General features: G+C 37.6%; 3 protein-coding genes and 3 pseudogenes across 4 annotated transcripts; 2 read left to right on the forward strand and 4 right to left on the reverse strand.

Moving 5' to 3' along the window:
* Positions 1-1,035: 1,035 nt before the first annotated feature.
* On the forward strand, positions 1,036-2,372 carry LOC145214483 (uncharacterized; the record flags this gene model as incomplete). The annotated part of the gene is made up of 1 exon (XM_080083021.1): positions 1,036-2,372. A coding segment is annotated over one exon (837 nt), but the record flags the coding sequence as incomplete, so codon positions are not given.
* A 1,959-nt stretch (positions 2,373-4,331) lies between these two features.
* LOC145214210 (uncharacterized) lies at positions 4,332-6,053 on the reverse strand (annotated as a pseudogene).
* A 4,173-nt stretch (positions 6,054-10,226) lies between these two features.
* Positions 10,227-12,330, reverse strand: LOC145214884 (uncharacterized; annotated as a pseudogene).
* A 1,222-nt stretch (positions 12,331-13,552) lies between these two features.
* On the forward strand, positions 13,553-15,143 carry LOC145214451 (uncharacterized). Its single transcript, XM_080082977.1, has one exon. It carries the CDS (start codon positions 13,959-13,961, stop codon positions 14,688-14,690), a length of 732 nt encoding a protein of 243 aa, XP_079939103.1. The 5' UTR covers positions 13,553-13,958; the 3' UTR covers positions 14,691-15,143.
* A 1,019-nt stretch (positions 15,144-16,162) lies between these two features.
* On the reverse strand, positions 16,163-18,941 carry LOC145214453 (uncharacterized). 2 transcript variants are annotated; one of them, XM_080082980.1, is made up of 5 exons: positions 18,180-18,941; positions 17,984-18,123; positions 17,591-17,807; positions 17,246-17,426; positions 16,163-17,150 (listed from the first exon to the last, which is right to left on the reverse strand). In XM_080082980.1, the coding sequence occupies exons 3-5, from the start codon at positions 17,729-17,731 to the stop codon at positions 16,978-16,980; spliced, it is 495 nt and encodes a 164-aa protein (XP_079939106.1). In that variant the 5' UTR covers positions 17,732-17,807; positions 17,984-18,123; positions 18,180-18,941; the 3' UTR covers positions 16,163-16,977. The 2 variants fall into 2 exon arrangements, with proteins under 2 accessions (XP_079939106.1, XP_079939107.1); XM_080082981.1 differs by having other exon boundaries at positions 17,984-18,941.
* A 2,531-nt stretch (positions 18,942-21,472) lies between these two features.
* Positions 21,473-22,546, reverse strand: LOC145214447 (uncharacterized; annotated as a pseudogene).
* Positions 22,547-27,601: the final 5,055 nt, after the last annotated feature.

Genomic DNA, 27,601 nt, shown 5'->3' on the forward strand with positions numbered 1-27,601 from the left:
ATGCTATAAGACATGTTTCGATACACAATGGCGAAAACCGCCATGTTTGCAAGGTTTGTGAGAAACCATTTCGGACTTCTAGCGGTTTTAAGCAACACATGGTTGTGCATTCAGATAAGAAACACCACAAATGCTAGTTTTGCGAGAAAAGTTTCAAACTACGAAATAAAGCAAAAAGTCACATGAAATTCCATTTTGACACACAGATGTTTGTGAAACCGTAGTCAAGGCAACAAGCTTAAAAAAAGACAATAAGCATCATGCAGATATGTAGCAAAACACAATGCCTGTTTATTATGAAATTTGGAAAAACAAGATTTCGAAAAACTGAGAACCTACTTTGAGGCAACTTCGCATATCTGTTAACACTAAAGGTTATTAAAAACAACAAGCATTGTGTTGTTAAATGTACTATAGTTAACAAGTAGGAATTTTTCAAATAAATTTAACAGTTGATCGTGTATCAGAGTCGGACTATAAATTTTAACATTTTAATCACATTGAATTGTTTGGTGTTGTATCTTTTTTGGCTCGTTATCATCTTGCCTTTCATTAACACAAAATCTTGACCGGTTACGAATCTAACAAAACAAGTTTGCTAATTACTGCTCTGGTCATAAACTGGCTTGCGGCTATAATTGTTTCGTTCCCTTGCATGTTACCGAGAAGCCATAAACGGATTTTCGTTAATTGCCATATGCTACCAAAAGAAAAGGTACAGTTTAAAATTTCGTTTACTTGGAAACGTACACTGCTTAGAACTACGTCTCTATTTTATAGTATCGTGACCTAAACGCTATGTAAGTCAAGTATTAGAAAGTTAAACGTAGTAAATTCGTAATCATTGTATAGGGTTGTGTGTGCTTTAACTCTTAGCGCTCGTTGTTTTTGCGATACGGCTTATGTCAAATTATATACTTGAGAACTATATAGTTCTGTTTGGAATTTTGCAGTTCTAGTTTATCAGCAATTAGCGTATTTATTACCGGAGCTACATTCGGACTGTTATGTTTGTCTACCGTGAGGGATCGGTAATACCTGACAACGAAATTTACGGATACGTTTTGCTTTTATACAGACACAGTAAGTTTTATCAAAAACTATTTGAAACGTTTAAATAATTTTGTGTTTCGTGGAAAGATGTCAAAAACCCACGTGAGTGTAAACGTGGAAGAAAAAAAGTTTGAGTGCAAAACTTGTGGCAAAAGGTTTAATACATCGAGGTCTTTACGAACGCATGATTCAAGAATACACGACAGCAGCAAGAAAATCCATCGTTGTAAAGTCTGTGAAAAAGGGTTTGTATCTCTTCGTGAGATAAAACTGCATTTGGCCAGTCACTACGGTGATAAACAGCATAAATGTGATATTTGTGAGAAACGGTTTGTAACTTTCGAAAATGCAAAAATACACATGTCGATTCATTCTGGAGAAAAACCTCATCGGTGCAATGTCTGTCAGAAGCAATTTCGCTCCTTGCCCGAATTGAAACTTCACACACGAACTCACACTGGTGAAAAACCGTATCGCTGTGACATTTGTGAAAAGCAATATCGTACTCGAGGGCACCTGAAAATACATTTGTTGAGTCATACTGGTGAAAAACCATACAAATGTCCAATTTGTGACAACGGGTTCATGACGTCTTGCAACGCAAAACGTCATATGTCGATACACACTGGCGAAAAACGCCATATTTGCAAGGTTTGTGAGAAACCATTTCGGACTTTTAGCATTTTGAAGCAACACATGGTTGTGCATTCAGATGAGAAACCTCATAAATGCAAGTTTTGCGAGAAAAGTTTCAAATCGCGAAACACTTTGAAAAGTCACATGAAAATTCACATCAAGCCACAGAGTCAATGCTTGTAAAAAAAACATTTGAGAATGAAAGAGAATGGAATATCATACAGATGTACAGAAGCCCGCAATGTCTGTTTAGTATGAAATTTGTAAAAACAAGATTTCAAAACGCTGGCACTTAGAAGCAAAATATAGGTTTCCTGTTGCCACTAAATATTGATATCACCACAAAAATTTTATTAAAAACAAAGTAGTGTTCAACAAAACTTTGTAGGTTGTGCACAAAGGAGCAGATAAACATGTTGCAATTTTGTTTGATTTGAAATGTGCCATGCTATGCGATTGCGATATTTTGGTGTAAACGTTTTAAAATATTGTTTTTGCTGTGAATTGGAAAATTTGCAATGTTGTACCCTCATATGTAAAAACGGCTTTTTGCTTCAGCGGCCATTTAGTTTGTATGGACTTAACGGAGTTACTATGAATTTAATATCGTAATAAAGTTTCTGTTGTAAAATGCCTTTCTTTACTCTGTCGTGTTTCATTTGTCATTAAATTTTCGGAGACGAGTGCGAGGATTAATGATGGTAAACTATGTATAAGTTGGGGCCAGTCTCATTTTCTAAAACTTACCCAAAATCATGCGTTTGTCTGAAAAGTGGAAACACGAGAAGTAAAGTTGAATTTGCAGGGGAATTCCCAAGCCATGACTTCGGGTTCTCATTAGAAATGTACCGAATATTCGGTTTGTCGAATGTATTCGGCCGAATCAGCCACTTTTACAAAGATTCGGTTTCGGCCGAATATTTCGCTGCGATTACCGCATCGTTTATGAACACACATTCAAAACGTTTCCCGCTTAGTACCAACGAAAATCCTGTCAATTATGAATTTTTTTGTTACATTATCGTTTTCTCCACTGCGGTAAACTAATCAGTAATTTGTTGTCGGGTTGGCAACCATGCTTGAGACAATGTTAAACCCCACAGAACGAAAATGAGTACGAAACACAACCATTCTGCACTAATTGCCTGGTAGATAAACTTATGTTTTCATGTCAAACGCGTAGGGTACGACTTTGCGCGACGACTTTCGGTTTCGGCCGAATCGAAATCTTGCCGAATCGGTACATCACTAGTTTTTAACCGGTTATTTTTCGGCCATGGTTAAAACAAAAGAAAAATAATCATGGAACATAGATCGCTTAAAAAAGCACTTTTCGTTCTTTATGGTGTCACAGAATAGGCATGTCAAAAATTTTGTGCCGTTTGTGGTATCTGTTGAGAAAAGTTTGCAGAGACAGCTCAATAATTTTTCTCGTTGTAGCATCGTTTTGAACATACACCTGAACTATCCTGAAGTCGTCACAATTAATCAGACCTTTCAGGTTCTTAGCAGTGTTTGATTCATTTTTTATTAAACAAAACAGTTTTACAAGGTCCGCAGCATCCGGTAGTGTTAATTTGTTTTCTAAGATGTTTTTAAGAAGTCCATCAATTGATTTGTGTTTGGCAAGATAGAATGCTAAACCACCAAAAAATCGAGTGGATCTTAGTAAGTCACATTTGCTCCGTTCAAAACCCAAGGATCAAAATGATGGAGGCGTTGTGACGGGAGTTGCGATGCTGGACTCCCCGCTGCTTGTCTAGATGTGCCCTATTTTAACACTAGCAGTAGTCTACTATTTTTGCTGTAAAACGACTTGTGACCAAAAAAGGCGGTATTCGTTTTTTTTAATTTTATTTTAGCACTTGCAGTAGTCTGCTATTAACTGGTTAACCCGTAACGCATTTTTTTATTTGATACATTAAAGCAGGTGTCTTCAAACTTTTTAGCTCCAACGCCCCCTTTCCAAGGCACTGGCGCCTAATAAAGGTTGTGTAAAAGCGAAAAAAATTATGGCCTGTCACCATACTTAGCCACAATGAAGTGTCCCCTGTGTCTAATTTAACGCCTAACCTTGGTTTCGAGATCACAATGTATTGAAATAGCAGCATGTTTATTCTGATGTGGCCATTGTCCCTGGTGTTTGTTTTCAAGACGAATTATATCTGCTTGTAAGTCAAAGTTAGCTGAGTCTCACAGTTATGGTACATACTTATACAATCAGTAATGTTGAAATCACCCCTTTTGAAGTCAAATCGCCCCCCAACTTCCAAAATTTTCACTATCGCCCCCTCGGTAGACGAATTTTTACATTTACATGTTACAAAAGCAATTATTTGAAAATGCTGGCGTCTTCTAATTCTTCTAATAAATGCAGACTTTAAAGTAAAAGTGACAGCGCATGCATTAACCCAAGCTGTGATTAGATAGAACAAAACTTTAGAAAGCGGCGCGAGCAGAATGAGTTGAAAATCTTCAGTTTGCATAATACTCTGAAAAGCCGTTACAGACAAAGTTTGTTTAGAATTCCACTTTTACATGTTCTGCATGACATTTTCTACCTATTATTATAACTTAACAAACTTGTTTTAAAAATTCTAGAATAACTTTCTTTCGCGAAGGAGGGTTTGTAAAATCTGAACAGCACATTTGCAGTTTTATTGACTTTTGCATCGATTCTACGGCAAAAATATCACCACAACACATGGAAACTGACAGCAAGTCTGACTTGGTTTGTGTGAAATCAGCCCCTCGAAGCACCTCCAAGCGACGCAACGCGCATACTTTAACAACGTTAAATGCCTATGCTTGGGCCATGTGTACTTTCTTGACCAGAATTCTCCACACCACTACGCAAAAAGTAAAGCGCGCAGAGCGAAAATTTGGTTACCGTTTGAAAGGTCCATCCCTCCTCTCGACCTTGCACCCTCGGTAGAGGTACTAACGTAAGAACTGACGGTAGCCAGGTTTAGGGATTTCCGGTTGGTGGCGCAACGGAGCGTAGGCGTTTATTGTGACAATAATACCGCAATTTGCAACATGCTGACTCAGCAATTATTGTCGCCTTAAACGCCTATACTCTGTTGCGCCACTAAACAGAAATTCCCAAAGGTCTGTCGTTGAGAACTTGAAGGGTCTGTCGTTGAGTGCTGCCCAAAGGTCGAAGCGACATAAGCGCGGACTTTAACAACCCAAAAATGAGTTCGTTACCAATTCACCTCAAGCGCAAAGTCTCGTTCTCATTTGTGCAGCAAGTTTACGCATTTCTTTCCTGATTCGGACATCGATTTTTGTCGGGTTTAAGGCTTGCAATCGGGCCTGCTTACAATTTTTGCAAACAAATATTTTGATATTTTTACACAAACACGTTACATAATGTTTCTTAACCCGTAGGGCAGATTTTTTAATTAAAATACTTCAGTTTGCAATACAGTATTGATGTTAGTCTCGGTGAACAGCCAAGTGCTATTTTAAGTTCCAAGCTCTCCGAAATCTTTTCTTGCAAACGTCACACTGGAAAGATTTCTTGTCTTCATGTAAAACTGCATGATGTTTCACTTCTTTTGCTGTATTGAACACTTTTTCAGAAACATTACATATAGGTCTTCTTGTTAGTGTGAAGTTTCATGTGTCTTTTTGCGTTGTTTAGGAGGTTGAAACTTTTCTTGCAAAACTTACATTTGTGAGGTTTCTCATCTGAATGCACAACCATGTGTTGCCTCAAATCGGTGGAAGTCCGAAACGGTTTTTCGCACACTTCGCAAATATAGCGTTTTTCGCCAGTGTGCATCGACATATGTCTTAAAGCATTGCCGTTAAAGCTAAATTTTCTCTCGCAAAATTTACATTTGTATGGTTTGTCACCAGTGTGACTCAACAAATGTCTTTTTAGGTAAACCATAGCCGAAAATTGCTTTTCACACATGTCACAGCGATGTGATTTTTCGTCTGTGTGAGTCCGGGCATGACATTTCAACTCTTGCAATGTCCGATATTGCTTTTCACAAACATCGCACCGATGAGGTTTTTCTTCAGAATGAATCAACATGTGTTTCTTTGCATTCGAGGGATGAACGAATCGTTTTTCGCAAAAATCGCATTTATACTGTTTATCACCATTGTGACTAGCAGTATGCAGTTTCAGCTCACTAAGGGTTACAAAACCTTTCTCACAGACTTTACAACGGTGGATTTTCTTGCTGCTATCGTGCATTCTTGAATTATGCATCTGTAAGTATTTTGATGTTTTAAACCTTCTGCCACATGTTTTGCGCTGAAAAGGCAATTCTTTTTCGCTTTTGTCCATTGTACCCTTTCAAATGTGACAGTTCCTTAAACGTTCAAAATAATATTTTTCCTTTGACTTATCGTTGCTGCAAGACAGAAAAAAAAACAATTTTGAGTTGAATTTATTCTCTTTTAAGCGGACAAGCGTATGGACTAAAAACCGTGAAATCGTAGGCTACTACTTTGTTGTATCATGTTAAAACTTTATATCATATTTCATCATTTATTTCAATTAACGTTTGCATGACAAGCGAAGGTTTTTCATGGCACGCCAAACCATCTAACTGTATTGTAACATTTCTTGTTTTTGGTGTGTTATAATGGAAGTGTCCTTAAACTGGGCTTACATGCACGAATCTGTCTATTTTCTCATCAATAAAGAGTTTAGCTTGCACCAACCACTATTGCACACAAAGATTTGACGCGTAAGGGTCATTGCCACAAGTAAATTGGCACGCACCCCCTACAATGTACCCGAACCCTGGTCTAATTGGTCTATCTTAAAACAATTGTTGTTATTTCAGAACATCATCTTTGCTTCTTAACCAAAGACTGTGTGGAAAGGTTTGGCCATTTGAGCACTACACTTAAATTCGACACTTTGAAATACTTCCTCTAGGTTTTCCTGTTTTGTAACCTGCGTTCGAGTTGGAAGCAGGGAGTGTTATTATTTCCCACTTGGCAGTATTTGGCCTATATTTTTTACCAGCACTTTGTAGTTGCGCAGTACTGAAGAACAGCCAGTGTACATTGATTTGCAAATGGCTGGACTGCACATTCTCTAACCAGTAGCCTACTTCGCGACCACTATGTGATTTCAACTTGCCATAAAAAGTTTTAAAGCAAATTATAACAGTATTAACAAATGACGACAAGTGTAAATTGTAAAAACGTCCCCAAACCCAGAGAAGGGGTTCTACCTCTCGGATCGGAACAAACAACACAGATGTATCGAATCAAAAAAATATGTTATAAAACCTTGGTTTATAAATGAGATTTAACGCATAAACTGCACCCTGTGGTTAAAAAATATACACTTAAATTTTTATCGTGGTCGCGGGCCATCTAGAAGAGGGCCGGATGCGACCCGCGGCCCGTGCGCTGTAGTAAAGACAATAGCCGCAATTTTGTCAAACACAAACACACAACGAATGGTAATGTTAAGAATGAATATAATTGTTGCGTAATCCAACATGGTGCGATTTGCTACAGAGTTCTGAGCCCGAACCCGAAACGTTTTTGAGAAGCCCGTTTAGGCCCGAAATTTTGATTTTTTGATTGATAGGCCTATCCACGAAAGCCTTGCAACAAAGGATGAGAAAGAAAAAAAGAGAAAGACAACAAACACAATGAACAATAGTAGACAATGGGTTAACAATACGTTCTGTAGTAGGGTGGGCATTAGATCAAAGCCGTAGACTTGTTACTTAGCTGTGTGACTTTATTTTTTTTTTAAATTGGCGGACACGGAACGTAAAGTCAGGCCCGTTTTCTCATCAATACCTAAGCCCGAACCCGGCCCGAACCCGGCCCGAACCCGGCCCGAACCCGGCCCGAACCCGGCCCGAACCCGGCCCGAACCCGGCCCGAACCCGGCCCGAACCCGGCCCGAACCCGGCCCGAACCCGGCCCGAACCCGGCCCGAACCCGGCCCGCAAAGCCCGGCCCGACTTGCAACTCTGATTTGCTAACCATGGTGTTATAACAACACAGACAATCAATCATTTCCGTCATGCCTCAAATAGCAGGCGAACGGCAGAAGGATGTGATATGGCTCGGTTTGCTCGGATTGGACCGGAAACGTTTAAGCTTGCGTTGTTAAAAGAAACAAACCATGCATTTCAAAAACGAATAACTGACGCATTCTTTATCGCAACTCCTGTAACTTTACTCGCGTGTATTCTCTTTTTGTTGTGTAAAGTTAGAAGCGCATGACGCAAGCTGGCAACCGGATATAAAGGCCGCGCCCAGTGGCGTCAGGATATATATAGGCCTCGCCCAACTGCGTCGAGATTATGTTTTGAATAAGCCTTTCTAAAGCCTTGTATTTGTATAATTTTACCTTGTATTGTCTTTATCAAAATCAGAAGGTGGTGTGCTAAAGGTTGTATGTATTTAGGGGCATAACCCTGCTAAATAGTTTAGCTCTAATTTAAACTGAAAATAATGCACAGAGATTCGTAAGCGTTAGCGTGAATTCACCCCTGATTGAATATAAAATAAGAGTTTATAGTTTGTGACGACAGTTTAGACTTGAGACAGATAATTCAGTCTTAATAGGCTAACGGGAAGCGTTTACAATAATATATCACTTAACAAAGAATGTGACGGATGTGTTTTGCTGTCTTGCAGGAAAAGTAGGTTTGAGCAAGAAACTATTTGGACGTTTAAAATAACTTTAAGTTTCGTGGAAAGGTGTCAAAAATGTACACGAATAAAAACATGGAACTCGGATATCTAGGAACGCATGATTCAAGTATGCACGACAGCAGCAAGAAAATTCATTATTGTAAAGTATGCGAAAAAGGATTTGTAACCTTGCAAAATGAAAAACGACACATGTTGATTCATTCCGGAGAAAAACCTCATCGGTGCAATGTCTGTGAAAAGCAATTTCGCACTTTGCCAGAATTGAAATCTCACACACGAACTCACACTGGTGAAAAACCGTATCGCTGTGACATTTGTGAAAAGCGATATCGTAATCAATGGCACTTGAAAATACATTTGTTAGGTCATACTGGTGAAAAACCATACAAATGTAAATGTTGCGATAAGAGGTTTGTGACGTCGTACAACGCTACAAGACATATGTCGACACATACCGGCCAAAAACGCCATATTTGCGAAGTTTGTGAAAAAACCTTTCCGACTTTATGGCACATGAAGCGACACATGGTTGTGCATTCCGATGAGAAACCTCACAAATGCAAGTTTTGTGAGAAAACTTTCACTCGCCTAGACAACGCAAAAACACACATGAAACTTCACACCAACAAGAAGACTTATAGATGTAATGTTTGTGAAAAAGTGTTCAATACAGCAAGAGAAGTGAAGCATCATGTAGTTTTACATGAAGACAAGAAATCTTTTCAGTGTGAGATTTGTGAAAAAAGATTTCAAAAAGCTGGTAACTTAAAACGGCACTTGACTGTTCACAAAAAAACAATAACGCATTGACATCTTTTTGTGGACATCGTATACCAAACTGGAGTATTTCAATAAATCAATCTGGCCTTTACAATGTAAAAAAATTAAGTTAAAATCACTAGTCATGCATGAGTGTCGATTTGTCTTGGTTTCATGCTTCAGAATAGCTAAATTTAGAAATGTATGAAGAATTGTTTTTGATCGGAATTGTGCAAAACTATTCTTGTCCTGTGTTTGTCCAATGTCCAGGAAACGCCTTATTTTCTGATATTGTTATGTCAGTAGCTTTTGCGCTGTTTTTCGACAGGTATCCAGTACCCTGTCTGCGTATATTGTGGATTGCAGTATTTGTTGGTTCGGTGCTTTAAATGTTGCTCATTTACGCTTAAATAAATTCGCGGTTTTCACGAGTTCTTGAACAATTTACCAAATGCGAATATACTTTTTATCACAGAACATTTCCGTTATTTTACATTTCATTTAAGCAAAGATTGTGCGGAATTGACATAATCAAAGACCCAAAACATCAAGAAAAACAAATTTTAACAATTTACGATGAAAAAACATGGTTTCTGTTACATCAGTGGTTCCCAACCTATGGGTCGCGACCCAAAGTTGGGTCGCCTGAACATTCTGTTGGGTCGCTTGTTTTAGTAGTAATTACAGCGTCTACTTTTTGACGCCGCGTAGCGTTACTTTTATATTACCCAGGGCTTTAAATTGTTGCCCAATAATAACTTCATCACAACTTGTAGTGATGATGTTTAAAACTGTTTGTGACGTCATAAAGTAATGTGTTAGCTCACAGTAGAGCGTTGTCTGGCAAATAATGCCTCGATTCAGCTCCGGAATAAATGGAAATGTTTGGTCGTAAAAAACAACAGCGTTCGTTCGTTATAAGGTTATTGATTTGCTAAACTGGCGCAGTAATTTTTTTTCAAAAAATTTCCTATCTTACAGACAAAGATACAACTAAAAGAACATGTCCATGGGTCGCGAGAAATCCCAAAACTAAATTTTGGTAAGTATTTGGGTCGCGTTAAAAAAAGGTTGGGAACCACTGTGTTACATTGTCACCAACAACAGAGTAGAAAATATAATACACGAGATGGGTTGAGTTTATTTTAACGGTTAGTTGTTAGTTGAGTCATTTCGACGATGAAACAAATCATAGCAACACAATTGCGCAAAAATATTCACCAAGATTCTCATTTGTTCAGCAATTTTACCAATTTTCTGTCTGATTCGGACTTTGATTGAAAACTGTTTTAGATTTCGATCGGGTTTGAGGCTTGCAATTGGGCCTGTTTACAGCCTTCGCAAAAAGCCTTTGATATTTTTAAGTATGGCAGTTCCCAACCATCAGATAAGACAAAAACTTTACGTAATGTTTTATTGTTTAATTAAAGTACTCCAGTTTGCAGTACAGTATTGCAATGACGTTAGTCTAGGTGAACAGTCTATAGCTGTTTTAAGTCCCAAGCTTTCCAAAAAATTTTCTTGCAAATCTCACACTGTAAAGGTGTCTGGTCTTCATGTAAAACGACATGACGTTTCACTTCTCTTGCTGTATTGAACACTTTTTCGCAAACATTACATAGAGGTCTTCTTGTTGGTGTGAAGTTTCATGTGTCTTTTTGCGTTGTTTAGGAGGTTGAAACTTTTCTTGCAAAACTTACATTTGTGAGGTTTCTCATCCGAATGCACAACCACATGTTGCCTCAAATCGGTAGAAGTCCGAAACGGTTTTTCACAAACTTCGCAAATATGGCGTTTTTCGCCAGTGTGCGTCTTCATATGTCTTAAAGCATTGCCGTTAAAGCTAAATTTTCTCTCGCAAAATTTACATTTGTATGGTTTGTCACCAGTGTGACTCAACAAATGTCTTTTTAGGTAAACCATAGCCGAAAATTGCTTTTCACACATGTCACAGCGATGTGATTTTTCGTCTGTGTGAGTCCGGGCATGAGATTTCAACTCTTGCAATCTCCGATATTGCTTTTCACAAACATCGCACCGATGAGATTTTTCTTCAGAATGAATCAACATGTGTTTCTTTGCATTCGAGGGATGAACGAATCGTTTTTCGCAAAAATCACATTTATACTGTTTATCACCATTGTGACTAGCAGTATGCAGTTTCAGCTCACGAAGGGTTACGAAACATTTTTCACAGACTTTACAACGGTGGGTTTTCTTGCTGCTGTTGTGCATTCTTGGATCATGCTTTTGTAAGGACATGAATGTTTGAAACCTTTTGCCACAAGTTTTACATCGAAAAGGCAATTCTTTTTTGCTTTTGTCCATTGTATCCCTCATTTAACACAGTTACTTCAACGTCAAAATAATGTTTTTTTGCTTAGACTTATTGTTTCTGTAAGACAGAAAAAAAACTGCTCGAAGTACTTCTAATAATTAGCCTACTAACGTGAGAAAAAAATCTGTTAACGTATCATGTTAAAACTGTAGTTCACAAATATTTAGCTCAATCACTGTTGGCATGACAAGCAAAGGTTGTTCATGGACCGCCAAACGATTTAAGTTGAACTGTTGCATTGCTGGTTTCGTGTATGTTAAAATGCAAGTGTCCTAAAATCCAGCCTACATGCACGAATCTGTGTATTTTCTGATTAAGATTAAGTTCAGATTGCACCTACCACTCTTACTCACAAAAATGTTGACACGTACGGTAATTGCCACAAGTAAATTTACAAGCATCCCCTAAAATGTTCCCGAACCCTGATCTAATGTCACAAAACATTGCTTTCACCACAGTACACCTAAATTAGACACTTTGTAATACTTCCTCTAGATTTTCCTATGTTGTACTTTCTAGTTGTGGGATTTCACATTACTCAAGAACAGCCACTGGCAGAGACCATTGATTTACAAAAGGCTGAGCTGTCCATTCTCTAACCAGTAGCCTACTTTGAAAAACCCTCTCTAAGACCTTCATATCACAAAACGGAACAATTCAACCCCTCAACCGCTTATAATGCTGTTGGGTGTTTCAGCTGTAGCTATTTCAATGTTTCTTATCTTGCCTTGTGAGTTATTTTCATTTTATCGCGCTATTGTATTTTATCGAACCTGCATCAGTTCTTCTTTTCTGCATTTTTATCTCGGATGGTTCTTACACCATGCAGTCTCTGTATCAAACTTTTTCTTCCACCTTGCATAAACTAACTATCTGAGCAACGAGATACGTTTCTCAAATTACAAAATAAAAGGATATCTTAAATACGTGACTTTTTCACAACAAAAACATTTTCTATACTGGTGTAAACTCTTAAGACAAATTTGTTACATTTATAACACGAATTCGTTTCATGTGAATGTAATTGTCAAGTGTCAAGTCTTGCCCATTCTCACCGTAAATCAAAAAAACAACTCACCAAGACCTTCATATCACAAAAACGAAACAATTTAACCGATCAACCGCTTATAATGCTGTTCCGTATTTCTGGTGAAGCCTTTTTAAATGTTTATCTTGCCTCAGGATTTATTACAAATCGGACATTGCGAGAATTGAAATCTTACACACGAACTCACACTGGTGAAAAAACGTATTGCTGTGACATTTGTGAAAAGCGATATCGTACTCAAGGGCACTTGAAAATACATTTGTTGAGTTATACTGGCGAAAACCATATAAATGTCAAATTCGTAACAAAGGGTTCATGACGTCTTGCAATGCTATAAGACATGTTTCGATACACAATGGCGAAAACCGCCATGTTTGCAAGGTTTGTGAGAAACCATTTCGGACTTCTAGCGGTTTTAAGCAACACATGGTTGTGCATTCAGATAAGAAACACCACAAATGCTAGTTTTGCGAGAAAAGTTTCAAACTACGAAATAAAGCAAAAAGTCACATGAAATTCCATTTTGACACACAGATGTTTGTGAAACCGTAGTCAAGGCAACAAGCTTAAAAAAAGACAATAAGCATCATGCAGATATGTGGCAAAACACAATGTCTGTTTATTATGAAATTTGGAAAAACAAGATTTCGAAAAGCTGAGAACCTACTTCGAGGCAACTTCGCATATCTGTTAACACTAAAGGTTATTAAAAACAACAAGCATTGTGTTGTTAAATGTACTATAGTTAACAAGTAGGAATTTTTCAAATAAATTTAACAGTTGATCGTGTATCAGAGTCGGACTATAAATTTTAACATTTTAATCACATTGAATTGTTTGGTGTTGTATCTTTTTTGGCTCGTTATCATCTTACCTTTTATCCACACAAAATCTTGACCGGTTACGAATCTAACAAAACAAGTTTGCTAATTACTGCTCTGGTCATAAACTGGCTTGCGGCTATAATTGTTTCGTTCCCTTGCATGTTCCGAGAAGTCATAAACGGCTTTTCGTTAATAGTCATATGCTACCAAAAGAAAAGGTACAGTTTAAAATTTCGTTTACTTGGAAACGTACACTGCTTAGAACTACGTCTCTATTTTATAGTATCGTGACCTAAACGCTATGTAAGTCAATCATTAGAAAGTTAAACGTAGTAAATTCGTAATCATTGTATAGGGTTGTGTGTGCTTTAACTCTTAGCGCTCGTTGTTTTTGCGATACGGCTTATGTCAAATTATAGACTTGAGAACTATATAGTTCTGTTTGGAATTTTGCAGCTCTAATTTATCAGCAATTATCGTATTTATTACCGGAGCTACATTCGGACTGTTATGTTTGTCTACCGTGAGGGGTCGGTAATACCTGACAACGAAATTTACGGATACGTTTTGCTTTTATACAGACACAGTAAGTTTTATCAAGAACTATTTGAAACGTTTAAACATTTTTGTGTTTTATGGGAAGATGTCAAAACCTCACATGGCTATAAACATCGAAGATAAACAATTTGAATGCAAAACTTGTGGCAAAAGGTTTAAAACATCAAGGACTTTACGAGGGCATGATTCAAGAATGCACGACAGCAGCAAGAAAATTCATCGTTGTAAAGTCTGTGAAAAAGGGTTTGTATCTCTTAGTGAGATAAAACTGCATTTGGTCAGTCACTACGGTGATAAACAGCATAAATGTGATGTTTGTGAGAAACGGTTTGTAAGGTTCGAAAATGCAAAAATACACATGTCGATTCATTCTGGAGAAAAACCTCATCGGTGCAATGTCTGTGAAAAGCAATATCGGACGTTGCAAGGATTGAAAATTCACACACGAACTCACACTGGTGAAAAACCGTATCGCTGTGACATTTGTGAAAAGCGATATCGTACTCAAGGGTACCTGAAAATACATTTGTTGAGTCATACTGGTGAAAAACCATACAAATGTAAACTTTGCGATAAGAGATTTTCGACGTCTTGCAAAGCAAAAACACATATGTCGATACACACAGGCGAAAAACGCCATATTTGTGAAGTTTGTGAGAAACCATTCCGTTCTTCTTCAAATTTAAAGGAACACATGGTTGTGCATTCAGATGAGAAACCTCATAAATGCGAGTTTTGCGAGGAAAGTTTCAAATATCGAAACACTGTAAAACGTCACATGAAAATTCACATCAAGCCACAGAGGCAATGCTTATAAAAAAAACATTTGAGAATGAAAGAGAGTGGAATATCATACAGATCTACAGAAGCCCGCAATGTCTGTTTAGTATGAAATTTGTAAAAACAAGATTTCAAAACGCTGGCACTTAGAAGCAAAATATATGTTTCCTGTTGCCACTAAATATTGATATCACCACAACAATTTTATTAAAAAACAAAGTAGTGTTCAACAAAACTTTGTAGGTTGTGCACAAAGGAGCAGATAAACATGTTACAATTTTGTTTGATTTCAAATGTGTCATGCTATGTGATTGCGATATTTTGGTGTAAACGTTTTAAAATATTGTTTTTGCTGTGAATTGGAAAATTTGTAATGTTGTACCCTCATATGTAAAAACGGCGTATTGCTTCACCTGTCATTTTGCTTGTATGGACTTAAAGGAGTTACTATGAATTTATTATCGTAATAAAGTTTCTGTTGTAAAATGCCTTTCTTTACTCTGTCATGTTTCATCTGTCATTAAGTTTTTGTAGACGAATGCAAAGATTAATGTTGGTAAAACTATGTAAACTATAAATCAGTTGGGCCAGTGTCATTTTTTAAACTTACCAAAATCAGACGTTTGTCTGAAAAGTGAAAACACGAGACGAAAAGTTGAATTTGCAGGGGAATTGCCATGCCATGACTTCGGGTTCTCGGTAGAAACGTACCGAATATTCGGTTTGTCGAATTTATTCGGCAGAATCAGCCACTTTTGCAAAGATTCGGTTTCGGCCGAATAATTTGTTGCGATTACCGCATCGTTTATGAACACACATTTAAAACGTTTCCCGCGCTTAGTACCAACGAAAATCTTGTCAATTATGATTTTTTTTATTACATTATCGTTTTCCCCACTGCGGGAAACTAATCAGTAATTTATTGTCGGTTGGCAACCATGCTTGAGACAATGTTAAACCCCACAGAACGAAAATGAGTACGAAACACAACCATTCTGCACTAATTGCCTGGTAGATAAACTTATGTTTTCATGTCAAACGCGTAGGGTACGACTTCGCGCGACGACTTTCGGTTTCGGCTGAATCGAAATGTTACCGATTCGGTACATCACTAGTTTTTAACCGGTTATTTTTCGGCCATAGTTAAGACAAAAGACAAAATGATCATGGAACATCCCAGTCAAAAATTTATGTCCGGGCCAAGCATAATTATGTTTGGTAACGCTTGGCAGCCTCACATGGGCGACACCTGGGTGCCTTGCTTAAGTTGGCATATATGTGTGGCGTATGTTCAACAATGAAACACTTCGAGCTTGGCGCCGAACGTTCCAGTTATGTTTGGTTCATACACGACGCCGTACGCTCGGCCTAAGATAATAACCACGTATGACGGCCCGGTTTTCCGCCATACTAGGTCCTCATTTAAGTATTGTTTGTACCACACATAACCAATCATATATTATCCTTGGCACTGCCAAACTTTGCCGCCTTTCAATATGACACTTCCAATAATATTTCCTGACAATGTATTAAAAACAAGTACAAAACGAAATATAAAGGACGCCTGGATTTGATGGATGGCCTGGGCAAAGCATAAGACACACAGTTTGGATGTCCTGCGAAAAGCATAAGACACAGTTTGGATGGCCTGCGAAAAGCATAAGACACACAGTCTGGATGGCTGATGCAAAGCATAAGAGTGATAAGACACACAGTTAGGATAGCCTGTGCAAAGCATAAGACACACAGTTTAGATGGCCTGTGCAAAGTATAACACACACAGTTACGATGGCCTGTGCAAAGCATAAGACACACAGTTTAGATGGCCTGTGCAAAGAATAAGACACACAGTTAAGATGGCCTGTGTAAAGCATAAGACACACAGTTTAGATGGCCTGTGCAAAGTATAAGACATACAGTTAAGAGGGCCTGTGCAAAGCATAAGACACACAGTTTAGATGGCCTGTGCAAAGCATAAGACACACAGTTAAGATGGCTGATGCAAAGAATAAGACACACAGTTAAGATGGCCTGTGCAAAGTATAACACACACAGTTAGGATGGCCTTTGCAAAGCATAAGAGTGATAAGACATGCAGTTTAGATGGCCTGTGCAAAGCATAAGACACACAGTTTGGATGGCCTTTGCTAAGCATAAGACACACAGTTTAGATGGCCTTTGCAAAGCATAAGACACACAGTTAGGAGGGCCGGTACAAAGCATTAGACAAACAGTTTAGATGGCCAGCACATAGCATAGAACACACAATTTGGATGTCTCGGCCGAAAGCATTCTAAGTCACATGGCAGGCATAAAGACAATACTTATGCATCATCGCAAGAGTCAGTGTCAACACCTGGGTTTTCATTTGGCTGTTGGATTTTTACCCTTTTCACATGACCGCCATCCCAGTCACCAACCCCTGGAAGGACCCTTTTTACTGCAGTAGCTATTTCCTGGTGACTGGCACCATTGTGTCTGGTGTATGGCAGCACATCTAAAAAAAGAAAAAAAAACTAAAATTCATTGACCTGAATTTTAAAATCCACATCATTGCAATGTTAATTACAACAAAACATAATCATGTCTTACCTATGAAAAAGGCAAACAAAGGATGAGTTTTAAAAGAAATTTTTGTCTGTTTTCTTCCACAACCCAATCCACTCCAGGAAAATTTAAGTGCCAGATTTTTCGTCATGAACAACTTGATGAAGTTGCGTAATGTGCCTTGCAGGCCGTCCATATCAATTACTTTTCCGATTCTTTTCTTGTCCTTCAAGTATGTAAACATGCAATTATAATCAATCATATAAAAATGTTTAAATTGTCATTATTTGGTAGGGCTGGCATAGGTACAAAAACAGATTTTGTTAACACACAACCTGACAATTAAGAGTATTAAATTTTATTTCCATTTTAGGTGAAAATGCAGCTTACATTAATTTGAGTGATCAATTCTACCAGATCTTTTTCATTGTCAGCTGGCTCTGGACAGAGGGTTTCTGTCACAGCTGCACACACTACTTTTTGTTTCAGTATCTCCACAATAGTCTCCAGTTTGTCATCCATCCTTTCCATCTTGGCTATTAGGGATTTATATTCATTACCATTTAAAGGTCTTTGGTTTGGTGGTAATGGCCGTTTAAATGTATTTCTAAACACAAAAGAAATCATTTAAACCATTTGATTTGATTTTTCACAACAACAATTATGATAAAGAAATAATATGTTAAAACAAATGGAATTTTGTACACAACTAAATGCAGTCAACATTAATCCACCAATTAGATGTAACTTAGCAATATTGAGGAGCTAGTGATATATACATACATTTTTGGTGATGAGTCTGTTCTTATTAATGGTGAAATCTTCAATTGATGTGGTTCTTCTTCAATGGATATATCTGAATCAGAGTCCTCCAAATTACTTTGGGTGTATCCTTTTTTGATACATCAGTCAGTCATAAGTACCTGCAAAGAAAAATTCAAGTAAACCATGCTTGTAACAAATATCTTAATACACTTACTAGCTTGGAAGAGAACAATACAAGGGCATGTGCACCATTTTTCTTCTGCCACAACTTCTTTTTTGGTTAAATCCTGCACATTACAAATCTCTGGTGGCCATTTACATGCATCTGTGCCAACCAACCATCCTTTAGGCACAACATCATTTGTGCCATCAGCATATTTTACGCACACAAAGTTTTTCATTTTTTAGCTTTGTAAAATCCTTTGAAACCGTACATAATTTTAATTTTGCAGTAAATTAATAGCAACAAATTTTTCTTTGTATGGCAACATAACACGCTTTCTTATTTCTTGGTTATCTTTTAGCAATTCAAAATCATTTTCATTTATATTCTGGGTCTTTTCAGCAATTATTACAGCTGCTGCTTGTAGTTTTCTTTTCTTCGAAGATTGCTTCCTTCTCCATTTCGAGTTCTTTTTAAGTTGCTGAATGTTTTGTGCGCTGTACCCTTTTCGGGTGGCATCATTAACCTACGTTTTTTAGTCAGATCCAAAATAAACAATATAGTCGTCGTACACTCGTAAACCTCCTTGATTAAAACTTTCCCGCCGCCAAGCAACACGTGATCGCTCTTAGTCCGGATTCAAAACGTTCAAGATTAGCATTAACCAATCACGACAAACAACGTTTCGTAAAGTTCATAGGTCAAATGATTGCGCAAGTATTGTGCAATTTGGGTTCGACTGCGTTTACTTAACAGTTGACATGATTTGTGATATGTGTAATATTTATGTTATTGAAGCCCTGAGTTGTCAAAGATTAGACGCTAACGAACCGTCACGTCAACTTTAGGCTCGCTAAAGGAACAAAAAGATAATGATCACACATTAATTGCATTACTTTTAATTTTTTAATGTTCACCAATTCAAGTCGTCGTACGAATTGCTTTAAAACTATCGTTTGAAAATGGTGTCAATAATAACATTGTCAACCAAAAGCTTAATATTCTCTCACATACAGCATTTCGCCAGACCCGAACAGGTGTGGCGCCTCACTCTCGGCACCCAAGTATGGCAATTTCTTGCTTAATCTTTTTAACGCCAACTGTAATTATACCACATTTGCCATTTTAGGCCCTAGTATGGCGAAACCATGTAAGACCCATAGATATAAATATGGCGTATGCTCTGTTAAGTATGAATCGGCCGATCCTGGCATAAACGATAGATAAACGAGTGTTGGTCGGGTATGGCCCGGGCGTTAGGTGTAGAAAATTTTTGACTGGGATAGATCGCTCAAAAAAAGCACTTTTCGTTCTTTATGGTGTCACAGAATAGGCATGTCAAAAATTTTGTGCCGTTTGTGGTATCTGTTGAAAGATTTGCAGAGACAGCTCAAGAATTTTTCTCGTTGTAGCATCGTTTTGAACATACACCTGAACTATCCTGAAGTCGTCACAATTATTCAGACCTTTCAGGTTCTTAGCAGTGTTTGATTCATTTTTTATTAAACAAAACAATTTTACAAGGTCCGCAGCATCCGGTAGTGTTGATTTGCTTTCTAAGATGTTTTCAAGAAGTCCATTAATTGATTTGTGTTTGGCAAGATAAAGTGCTAAACCACCAAAAAATCGAGTGGATCTTAGTAAGTCACATTTGCTCCGTTCAAAACCCAAGGATCAAAATGATGGAGGCGTTGCGACGGGAGTTGCGATGCTGGACTCCCCGCTGCTTGTCTATATGTGCCCTATTTTAACACTAGCAGTAGTCTACTATTTTTGCTGTAAAACGACTTGTGACCAAAAAAGGCGGTATTCGTTTTTTTTAATTTTATTTTAGCACTTGCAGTAGTCTACTATTAACTGGTTAACCCGTAATGCATTTTTTTATTAGATACATTAAAGCAGGGGTCTTCAAACTTTTTAGCTCCATCGCCCCCTTTCCAAGGCACTGGCGCCTAATATAGGTAGTGTAAAAGCGGAAAAATTTATGGGCTGTCACCATACTTAGCCACAATAAGGTGTCCCCTGTGGCTAATTTAATGCCTAACCTTGATTTCGAGATCACAATGTATTGAAATATGTTCAGCATGTTTAATCTGATGTGTCCATTGTCCCTGGTGTTTATTTGCAAGACGAATTATATCTGCTTGTAAGTCAAAGTTAGCTGAGTCTCACAGTTATGGTACATACTTATAAAATCAGTAATGTTGAAATCGCCCCCTTTTGAAGTCAAATCGCCCCCCAACTTCTAAAATTTTCAGTATCGCCCCCTCGGTGGACGAAATCGCCCACGTTCAAGAACCCTGCACTAAAGTAAGCGTGCTCACAACCAGCTAGGGTATGGTACTTTATTTTTCTTTATTATTTTTACATTTACATATTACATAAGCAATTATTTAAAAATGCTGGCATCTTCTAATTCTTCTAATAAATGTAGACTTTAAAGTAAAAGTGACAGCGCATGCATTAACCCAAGGTGTGGTTAGATTGAACAAAACTTTAGAAAGCGGCGCGAGCAAAATGAGTTTATAATCTTCAGTTTGCATAATACTCTGAAAAGCCGTTACAGACAAAGTTTGTTTAGAATTCCACTTTTACATGTTCTGCATGACATTTTCTACCTATTATTATAACTTAAACTTGTTTTAGAAATTCTAGAATAACTTTCTCTCGCGAAGGAGGGTTTTTAAAATCTGAACAGCACAATTGCAGTTTTTTTGACTTTTACATCGATTCTACGGCAAAAATATCACCACAACACATGGGCACTGACAGCAAGTCTGACTTGGTTTGTGTGAAATCAGCCCCTCGAAGCGACGCAAGCGCATACTTTAACAACGTTAAATGCCTATGCTTGGGCCATGTGTACTTTCTTGACCAGAATTCCCCACCCCACTTCGCAAAAAGTAAAAGAGCGAAAATTCGGGTACCGTTTGAAAGGTCCATCCCACCTCTCGACCTTGCACCCTCGGTAGAGCTACTAACGTAAGAACTGACGGTAGCCAGGTTTAGGGATTTCCGGTTGGTGGCGCAACGGAGCGTAGGCGTTTATTGTGACAATAATACCGCAATTTGCAACATGCTGACTCAGCAATTATTGTCGCCTTAAACGCCTATACTCTGTTGCGCCACTAAACAGAAATTCCCAAAGGTCTGTCGTTGAGAACTTGAAGGGTCTGTCGTTGAGTGCTGCCTCGAAGGTCGAAGCGACATAAGCGCGGACTTTAACAACCCAAAAATGAGTTCGCTACCAATTCACCTCAAGCACAAAGTCTCGTTCTCATTTGTGCAGCAATTTTACACATTTCTTTCCTGATTCGGACTTCGATTTTTTGTCGGGTTTAAGGCTTGCAGTCGGGCCTGCTTACAATTTTTGCAAACAAATATTTTGATATTTTCACACAAACACGTTACATAATGTTTCTTAACCCGTAAGGCAGATTTTTTAATTAAAATACTTCAGTTTGCAATACAGTATTGATGTTAGTCTCGGTGAACAGCCAAGTTTTAAGTTCCAAGCTCTCCGAAATCTTTTCTTGCAAATGTCACACTGGAAAGATTTCTTGTCTTCATGTAAAACTGCATGATGTTTCACTTCTTTTTGCTGTATTGAACACTTTTTCAAAAACATTACATATAGGTCTTCTTGTTAGTGTGAAGTTTCATGTGTCTTTTTGCGTTGTTTAGGAGGTTGAAACTTTTCTTGCAAAACTTACATTTATGAGGTTTCTCATCCGAATGCGCAACCATGTGTTGCCTCAAATCGGTAGAAGTCCGAAACGGTTTTTCACAAACTTCGCAAATATGCCGTTTTTCGCCGGTGTGTATCGACATATGTCTTAAAGCATTGCCGTTAAAGCTGAATCTTTTTTCACAGAATTTACATTTGTATGGTTTTTCACCAGTGTGACTCAACAAATGTCTTTTTAGGTAAACCATAGCCGAAAATTGCTTTTCACACATGTCACAGCGATGTGATTTTTCGTCTGTGTGAGTTCGGGCGTGACATTTCAACTCTTGCAATGTCCGATATTGCTTTGCACAAATATCGCACCGATGAGGTTTTTCTTCAGAATGAATCAACATGTGTTTCTTTGCATTCCCGAGATGAACGAATCGTTTTTCGCAAAAATCGCATTTAAACTGTTTATCACCATTGTGACTAGCAGTATGCAGTTTCAGCTCACGAAGGGTTACAAAACCTTTCTCACAGACTTTACAACGGTGGATTTTCTTGCTGCTGTCGTGCATTCTTGAATCATGCTTTCGTAAAGACATAAATGTTCGAAACCTTTTGTCACAAGTTTTACATCGAAAAGGCAATTCTTTTTTGCTTTTGTCCATTATACCCGTCAAATGTGACAGTTCCTTAAACGTTCAAGATAATGTTTTTCCTTTTGACTTATCGTTGCTGCAAGACAGAACAAAAAACAATTTGAATATGAATTTATTCTCTTTTAAGCGGACAAACGTATGGACTAAAACTGTGACATCGTAGGCTACTTTGTTGTATCATGTTAAAACTGTATTTCATAATCATTTAATTCAATTAACATTTGCATGACAAGCGAACGTTTTTCATGGCACGCCAAACCATCTAACTGTAATGTAACATGCATGTTTTTGGTGTGTTATAATGCAAATGTCCTTAAACTAAGCTTACATGCATAAATCTGTCCATTTTCTCATCAATAAAGAGTTTAGCTTCCACCGATCACTATTGCTCACCAAAATTTGACACGTAAGGGTCATTGCCACAAGTAAATTGGCACGCATCCCCTAACATGCTCCCAAACTCTAATTGGCCCATCTTAAAACAAATGTTGTTTTTTCAGAACATCATCTTTGCTTCTTAACTAAATACTGTGTGGAAAGGTTTGGCCATTTGAGCACTACACTTAAATTCGACACTTTGTAGTACTTCCTCTAGGTTTTCCTGTGTTGTACGTTCTAGTTGGGGGCAGGGACTGTGATTATTTCCTTGCATGGCAGTACTTGGCCTATATTCCCACAATCATTTTGTGGTTGCGCAAAATTTAAAAACAGGCAATGTACATTAATTTGCAAATGACTGGGCTCCACACTCTCTTACCAGTAGCCTACTTCGTTACCACTATGTGATTTTAACTTGCCATATTAAGTCTTAAGGCAAACTGCTACTACAACCTTTTTTGTTTGCAACGAGGCACAGTAAGTTTTATCAAAAACTATTTGGACCTTTAAAATAACTTTAAGTTTCGTGGAATAATGTCAAAAATTCACATGGGTATAAACATCAAAGAAAAACAGTTTGAGTGCAAAACTTATGGCAAAAGGTTTAAAACATCCGAGTATTTACGTAAGCATGATTCAAGAATGCACGACAGCGGCAAGAAAATCCATCGTTGTAAAGTCTGTGAAAAAGGTTTTGCAACTATTCGTGAGCTAAAAGAGCATTTGCTCAGTCACTATGGTGGTAAACCTCATCGGTGCAATGTATGTGAAAAGCAATTTCGTACTTTGCAAGACTTGAAATGTCACACACGAACCCACACTGGTGAAAGACCGTATGGCTGTGACATTTGCAACAGCGATATCGTTGTCATAAGGACTTGAAAAGACATTTGTTGGTATATTCTGGATAAAAACCTCATCGTTGCAATGTCTTTGAAAAGCATTTTCGCATTTTGCAAGACTTGAAATGTCACACACGAACTCACACTGGTGAAAAACCGTATCGATTTGTAAAAACAAGCTTTCGAAAACCTGAGAGCTACTTTTAGGCGACTTCTTTTATCTGTTAATACTTAAGGTTAAGACCAACAGTCAGTCATGTTAAATGTACTTGTTTTACCGGTAATGATTTTTGTGATTAATGTTAACATACATTTTTGTTTGTTCGAACACGGACTATAAATTTTAGATTTGTTTAAAGATATTGAATTCTTTTGTATTGTATATATATATGGTCCGTTATTATAAGGTCTTTTATCCACACAAACTCGTGACCGGTTACTGATCTAACAAAACAAGTTTTGCTAATCACACCACCCGTCATAAACTGGCTTGCGGCTATAATTGTTTTGTTCCCTTGCATGTTACCGAGAAGTCATCAACGGCTTTTCGTCCTGGTACACTCGTCATTTGCCATATGCAACCAAAAGAAAGGTACGGTTCAGAATCTAGTTAACTTGGAAACGTACTCTGCTTAGAACTAAGTCCCAGAACTAATTTTATATTAGGCTATCGTGACTTAAACGCTATGTAAGTCAAGCATTATAAAGTTTTACTTAGTAAATTGGTAATCATCTTATAGGGTTGTGTTTGCTCTACACTTAGCGCTCGTTGTTATCGCGGTACGGCTTATGTGAAATTATAACCTTGGGAACTTTATAGTCGTGTATCGGTTGCGCAGTTCTAGTTTATCAGCGATTAGTGGATATATTAACGGAGTTAGATTAGGAAGGTTAATAAGTTTGTCTATCGTCAGGGGTCGGTAAAACCAACAAAGAAATTTACGAAGTAGTTTTTCTTTTTTACAGACACAGTAAGTTTTATCAAAAACTATTTGAAACGTTTAAATAATTTTGTGTTTCGTGGAAAGATGTCAAAAACTCACATGGGTATAAACATGGAAGTTAAACTGTTTGAATGCAAAACTTGTGGCAAAAGGTTTAAAGCATCCGAGTATTTACGTAAGCATGATTCAAGAATGCACGACAGCAGCAAGAAAATTCATCGCTGCAAAGTCTGTGAAAAAGGTTTTGTAACTATCAGTGAGTTAAAACAGCATTTGGTCAGACATGGAAAAAAAACTCATCGGTGCAATCTCTGTCAGAAGCAATTTCGCTCCTTGCCCGAATTGAAACTTCACACACGAACTCACACTGGTGAAAAACCGTATCGCTGTGACATTTGTGAAAAGCAATATCGTACTCGATGGCAACTAACAATACATTTGTTGAATCATACTGGTGAAAAACCATACAAATGTCCAATTTGTGACAAGGGGTTCAAGACGTCTTGCAAAGCAAAAACACATACGTCGATACACACAGGCGAAAAACGCCACATTTGCAAGGTTTGTGAGAAACCATTTCGGACTTTTAGCATTTTGAGGCAACACATGGTTGTGCATTCAGATGAGAAACCTCATAAATGCGATTTTTGCGAGAAAAGTTTCAAATCGCGAAACACTTTAAAAAGTCACATGAAAATTCACATCAAGCCACAGAGTCAGTGCTTGTAAAAAACATTTGAGAATGAAAGAGAGTGGAATATCATACAGATGTACAGAAGCCCGCAATGTCTGTTTAGTATGAAATTTGTAAAAACAAGATTTCAAACCGCTGGCACTTAGAAGCAAAATATAGGTTGCCTGTTGCCACTAAATATTGATATCACCACAACCATTTGATTTGAAAAACCAAGTATTGTTTAACAAAACTTTGTAGGTTGTACACAAAGGAGCAGATGAACATGTTACAATCTTGTTTGATTTCAAATGTGTCATGCTATGTGATTGCGATATTTTGGTGTAAATGTTTTGAAATATTGTTTTTGCTGTGAATTGGAAAATTTGTAATGTTGTACCCTCATATGTAAAAACGGGCTTTTTTCACCTGTCATTTTGTTTGTATGGACTTAACGGAGTTACTATGAATTTATTATCGTAATAAAGTTTCTGTTGTAAAATGCCTTTCTTTACTCTGTCGTGTTTCATTTGTCATTAAATTTTTGTAGACGAGTGCGAGGATTAATGTTGTAAACTATGTATCAGTTGGGGCCAATTTCAGATTTTAAAACTTACCAACATCAGACGTTTTACTGAAAAGTGAAACCACGAGACGAAAATTTGAATTTGCAGGGGAATTCCCATGCCATGACTTCGGGTTCTCAGTAGAAATGTACCAAATATTCGGTTTGTCGAATTTATTCGGCCGAATCAGCTTTTACAAAGATTCGGTTTCGGCCGAATAATTTGCTGCGATTACCGCATCGTTTATGAACACACATTTAAAACGTTTCCCGCTTAGTACCAGCGAAAATCTTGTCAAATATGAAATTTTTTATCACATTATCGTTTTCCTTACTGCAGACAACTAATCAGTAATTTATTGTCGGGTTGGCAACCATGCTTGAGACAATGGTAAACTCCACTGAACTGAAATGAGTACGAAACACAACCATTCTGCACTAATTTCCTGGTAGACAGTTTTCATGTCAAACACGTAGCGTTCGACTTCGCGTGACGTCATAGATGATTCGGTTTCGGTCGAATCGAAATGTTGCCGATTCGGTAGATCATTAGTTCTTAACGGGTTATATATCCACTGAACACGTTATGCACACAAAAATTTTACAGAACTTGAAACGATTTCTTTATAATGATGCACGAAAGTAAACATGGTCACGACCAGCCACTGAATGCTCCTTTATTGTTATTGTTATTGTTATTGTTATTGTTATTGTTATTGTTATTGTTATTGTTATTGTTATTGTTATTGTTATTGTTATTACATATTACATAAGCAATTTTTAAAAACGTTGGTGTATAATAATTCTTCTAGTGCAGGGGTTCTTAAACTTTTTCGGTCGCGCCCCACTTTACACTAATTATTTATTCTCACGCCCCCCCTAAAAAACGTTAGCACTAATGATGCTTGTCTTGTTTTTTGGAAACAACATACATGGTAGGTCCGCTTTAAGCTACTGTCAAGTTAGTTCCGAACGTTGGAAAAAGCCACTTCAACACTGATAAGTTGCGAAAAAGTAGGCTTTTGCGAACACAGAGACACGTTGCCAGTATTCTTTTAAACTACGCATATGTTGCCCAGAAATTGTTGATTCACTCAAAGTCAGGGCAATCTCTAATGCGAAATTGCGCACAAATAAAGAATGTACAGCCGACTATATAGTACAGGGGTCACCAAACTACGGCCCGCGAGGTCATTTCATCCGGCTCGCGACCCAATTTTTGGTTTGCCAAATCGTATTGATAACTTTGTTACTGTCAAAACTTAATCTACTCCTTACGAAAGTTTACTGTTACGACATGTAAAATTAATATTACCGACTCTCAAAGGATTGCAACGCCCAGGATTGATCCAAACCCAGTTTATTACGTCACAGACAAAACAAAAAGTGTTAATTGTGCGCAAACAATTGCCTTATTGTGTCACTTATGACATAATATACAAGCATTCCTTGTAAGATGAGACTAACTATATAATTTAACAGATTTTAAATGGGGTTTTAAAAAGACCATATCTTGGCGCCCATATAAAAATCGCCTCATGGGCTAAGTTTGAGAAGACGGCACAAGGGCATGTAAACTATGCGGCGGCCCGCAGTGGGAAAAGTTTGGTTAATACAATTGGACATCCATTTCAATGTAATGAAGCGTTTATACTTTAAACAATCAGTTCGAAATCAGCGCCGACATAATTCCAATGCATTAATTTACAATTGTTTGCAAGTTAAAACTTTGCTGCCAG

This window comes from Phallusia mammillata, chromosome 2, assembly GCF_965637545.1.
Source record: "Phallusia mammillata chromosome 2, kaPhaMamm4.hap1.1, whole genome shotgun sequence".
In the NCBI taxonomy this organism is placed as follows: Eukaryota; Metazoa; Chordata; class Ascidiacea; order Phlebobranchia; family Ascidiidae; genus Phallusia; species Phallusia mammillata.